We start from the raw sequence: 4,748 nt of genomic DNA, 5'->3' as shown, positions 1-4,748 counted from the left end.
TTGTTTACTTATTTGAAGAACAATGAATGGTGGAGATTTATGCTTGGCCGACAGTGCAACTAGTCATACAATTTTAAAAAATAGGAGTTATTTCTCCTCTTTAACAATGAAAGAAGCAAGTGTAAGTACCGTAACTGGTAGTGCAAAGATAATTAAAGGCTTTGGAAGAGCTAATATATCATTGCCTATGGGAACAAAATTAGAAATTGTTGATGCATTATACTCCCCTAAGTCTCATAGAAACTTATTAAGTTTTAAAGATATCCGCAGAAATGGATACTATATTGAGACAATGAGCAAAGGTAGCACTGAATACCTTCAAATCACAAATAATACCCAAGGCTCTAAAAATATTATGGAAAGACTGCCTGCATTTGTCATTGGGCTTTACTATACAACAATTAATATAATTGAAGCAAATGCTATAGTAAACCAGAAGTCCACATAAACTTTAAAAGTTTGGCATGACCGGTTAGGTCACCCCGGCACAACAATGATGCAAAAGATAATAACAAATTCATGTGGTCATTCATTAAAGAACCCGAAGATTCTTCCTAATGATTTTTCATGTGTTGCTTGTTCACAAGGCAAGTTGATTATACGACCTTCGCCAGCAAAGATAAATTAAGAACAAATTAATTTTCTGGAACGCATACAAGGAGATATATGTGGGCCTATTCACCCATCATGTGGAACCTTTAGGTATTTTATGGTCTTAATTGACGCATCTAGTCGATGGTTACATGTATCCTTGTTATCAACTCGAAACCTAGCATTTGCAAGATTACTTGCCCAGTTGGTTAGACTACGAGCACATTTTCCAGATTTTCCTTTTAAAAAATTCGTCTTGATAATGCTGGTGAATTCACATCTCAAGCTTTTAATGACTACTGCATGTCTATAGGGATAAGTGTTGAACATCCTGTAGCACATGTTCACACACAGAATGGCTTAGCAGAATCACTAATCAAGCGCCTTCAGCTGATTGCTAGACCATTACTAATGAAATCAAAACTCCCTATATCTGCTTTGGGACAGGCTATATTACATGCGGCAGAACTGATTCACATCAGACCAACAAGTCAACATAAGTTCTCCCCATCACAATTAGTTATGGGTCAGGAACCAAATATTTCTCATCTTAAACTTTTTGGATGTGTTGTATATGTTCCAATTGCTCCACCACAGCGACCTAAGATGGGACCTCAAAGGAGGTTGGGAATATATGTTGGATTTGATTCTCCATCAATAATAAAGTATCTTGAGCCATCCACAGGGGATTTATTCAAGGCTCGATTCGCAGACTGTCATTTTAATGAGTCTGTTTTCCCAACATTAGGGGGAGAAAATAAACAGCTGGATAAAGATATAAATTGGAATCAATTGTCAATGGCTTATCTTGATCCTCGGACTAAAGAGTGTGAATTAGAAGTCCAAAAGATAATTCATTTACAGAGTTTAGCAAATCAATTGCCAGATACGTTTGCTGATCCAAAAAGTGTAATCAAATCATATATACCAGCTGTAAATGCTCCAATAAGAATAAACATCCCGAAGGACAAAATCAAACTGCTAATGAGTCTAAGACACGTTTGAAACGTGGTAGACCCGTTGGTTCCAAAGATAAAAATCCTCGAAAAAGAAAAGGAGCAGAAATTAGCAATGGTGAAACAGAGGAAATAATTATGAAAGAAAAATCTCTAGAAGAGACCTTAGACATGACAAAGAAAGAAATTCAGGTACCTGATGATGAAGAGATCTCAATTAATTATGTCTTGTCTGGAATAAAATGGAACTGAAAGGAAATCGACGTCGATGATATGTTTGCATACAATGTAGCAGTTGATGTTATAGATGAGGATCATGAACCAACATCTATTGCAGAGTGTACACAAAGAAGTGATTGGCCAAAATGGAATGAAGCAATAGATGCAGAATTAAAATCTCTTGCAAAGAGAAAAGTTTTTGGACCAGTAGTCCATATACCTAAAGGTGTAAAACCAGTGGGACATAAATGGGTTTTTGTGCGAAAGAAGAATGAAATTGGTAAAATTGTGAGATATAAAGCACGTTTAGTTGCACAAGGTTTTTCACAAAGACCTGGAATTGATTATGAAGAGACATACTCTCCTGTGGTGGATGCAACTACTTTCAGGTTCCTCAATAAAAGAAGGACTTGATTTACGTTTAATGGATGTAGTCACAGCCTATTTATATGGACCATTGGAAAATGATATTTATATGAAAGTTCCAGAAGGATTTAAACTGCCTGAAGCAGTGAATCCTGATTCTCGAGATCAATACTGCATAAAATTAAATCGATCTCTTTATGGATTAAAACAGTCAGGACGTATGTGGTATAATTGTCTTAGTGAGTACTTACTAAAAGTAGGCTACAAGAATGATCCTGTTAGTCCATGCATATTTATAAAGAGATTTAAGAAAGGATTTGTTATAATCGCAGTATATGTCGATGATTTAAATATCATGGGAACTCATGCAGAGATTTCTTTCACAGTAGAATATTTGAAGAGAGAATTTGAGATGAAAGATCTCGGGAAAACAAAATTTTGTTTGGGACTACAAATTGAACACCTAAAAAAATGGTATTTTGGTGCATCAAGAGACATACACGGAAAATGTGCTTAAAAGGTTCTATATGGATGGAGCACACCCCTTAAGTAGTCCAATGGTTGTAAGAACACTTGATGTGGAAAAAGATCCATTCCACCCTCGGGAAAATGATGAAGAAGTTCTTGGTCCTGAAGTACCATACTTAAGTGCAATAGGGGCATTAATGTACCTTGCTAGCCATACAAGACCTGATATATCATCTGCAGTAAATTTATTAGCAAGGTTTAGCTCATGCCCAACTCGACGGCACTGGAATGGGATTAAACATATACTTCGTTACCTTCAAGGTACGAAAGACATAGGTTTATTCTTTTCCAATTTTTCCAAGAAAGATTTAAGTGGTTTTGTAGATGCAGGATACTTATCTAATCCCCATACTGGTAGATCACAAACAGGATATATATTTACATGTGGAGGTACTGCTATTTCTTGGCGTTCTATGAAGCAAACTATTACAGCCACCTCTACTAATCACGCAAAAATTTTGGCCATTCATGAAGCTAGCCGCGAGTGTGTATGGTTAAGATCCATAATTCATCATATTCGAGAAGATTGTGGTCTATGTGCAGGGAAAGATGCTCCAACAATTATGTATGAAGACAATGCTGCATGCATCGCAAAACTTAAAGACGAATACATCAAAGGCGATAGAATGAAGCATATTCTACCAAAGTTCTTCTACACACACGACCTGCAGAAAAATGGCGATGTACGCATTTTAGAGATTCGTTCGAGTGGAAATTTGGCGGACTTATTTACCAAGGCGCTACCTACTACTACTTTCAAGAAGTAGGTTTATCATCTCGGATTACGTCGTCTCAAAAATCTCAACATGTGTACTCATCAGGGGGAGTAGTTGCGCGCTGCACTCTTTTTCCCTTAACCATGGTTTTTCCCATTGGATTTTTCTGGTAAGGTTTTTAATGAGCCAGCATTTCTGGCGCATTATAAGTTTCATTTTTATAATGGACATCCAAGGGGAAGTATTATAAATATTAGATAGATGCCCATTATAAGCCCATATTCTAGAAGTCTCTAGATTTACTTGTAAACCAGGTTTACTTTGTCATCAAGCAAAACCCTCTCTTTGTATTCCTATATAAAGGACCTTTCATTCATTGGAATAAGACACTGATATCTTACTTCTCTTTTTTTCTATCTATAACAAAAATCTTATTATAAATAAGATCAAAATAAATTTAAATATGAAAGAATTAGAAAAAATTAACTTAACAAACATCAGAACTTAAAAATTTATATCTAATTAAATTTTTGTTTTTAGTCGAACCATTTTACTATACCGGATATAAAAATTTAATTTATTAGCATTTACCGTAGAGAAATTTTAAATTATAAACATTTTCCATCATAATATTTTTTCTTCATCGAGATATGTAAATTACAAAAAGAAAATATTTAAAATATAAATCACGCCTAAAACGATAGCTTTCTGTTTTTGTTTACAACAAACGAATGTAAACGCAACGCACCACCCAATCCATTAAACGACATCGTACCAGACCCCTCTTTATCAGTAAAGTAATCTATCAACTCACAGGCCACAACAACACACCCAGCCGGTAATTTTCAAAATCCCTAAAAAGCTTTTCAAATTCAAAAATGGCCGAAGCCGACACCACCACCACATCCCCGCCGCACATCCCAGAATCCGAAACCTCCACCACATTACCAACAACGGAGAAAAAAGAACCAAACAACGAGACGGAGAAGAATCCGAATCCGGGAACCATCTCGCTCCGAATCTGGCCGCCGACTCAGAAAACTCGCGACGCCGTCGTCAAACGCCTGACCGACACCCTATCAACCGAATCAATCCTATCCAAGAGATACGGAACCCTCGACTCCGAAGAAGCCTCCTCCGTGGCGAAATCAATCGAAGAAGAGGCTCACGCCGTCGCTTCCGCCGCCGTGGTAGGTGATGACGATGGGATCGAGATCCTCAAGGTTTACTCCAAAGAGATTAGTAAACATATGCTTGAATCGATGAAAGCTAAGAAGACCTCTGCGCCAAAGGCCGGTGATGGTAATGAAGAAGAAGAAACTGAATTAGCCGCAGGATTGGGTTCGGTGAAGCTTGATGAAAACGAGGCTTG

At 37.0% G+C, this 4,748-nt stretch overlaps 1 protein-coding gene across 1 annotated transcript in view; it reads left to right on the top strand.

Annotated features, from left to right (window-relative positions):
• Positions 4,111-4,748, top strand: part of LOC104772744 (WPP domain-containing protein 1-like) — a 1,111-nt gene continuing 473 nt past the window's right edge. The window contains exon 1 of the mRNA XM_010497324.2: positions 4,111-4,743. Within this exon, the coding sequence (XP_010495626.1) occupies positions 4,255-4,743 (489 nt within the window). The 5' untranslated portion in view covers positions 4,111-4,254. The remainder of the gene's footprint in view (positions 4,744-4,748) is intronic.

Source organism: Camelina sativa, chromosome 20, assembly GCF_000633955.1.
Source record: "Camelina sativa cultivar DH55 chromosome 20, Cs, whole genome shotgun sequence".
Taxonomy (NCBI): domain Eukaryota; kingdom Viridiplantae; phylum Streptophyta; class Magnoliopsida; order Brassicales; family Brassicaceae; genus Camelina; species Camelina sativa.
The sequence above is the reverse complement of the archived record's forward strand: the minus strand, read 5'-3'. Positions and strand labels throughout refer to the sequence as shown.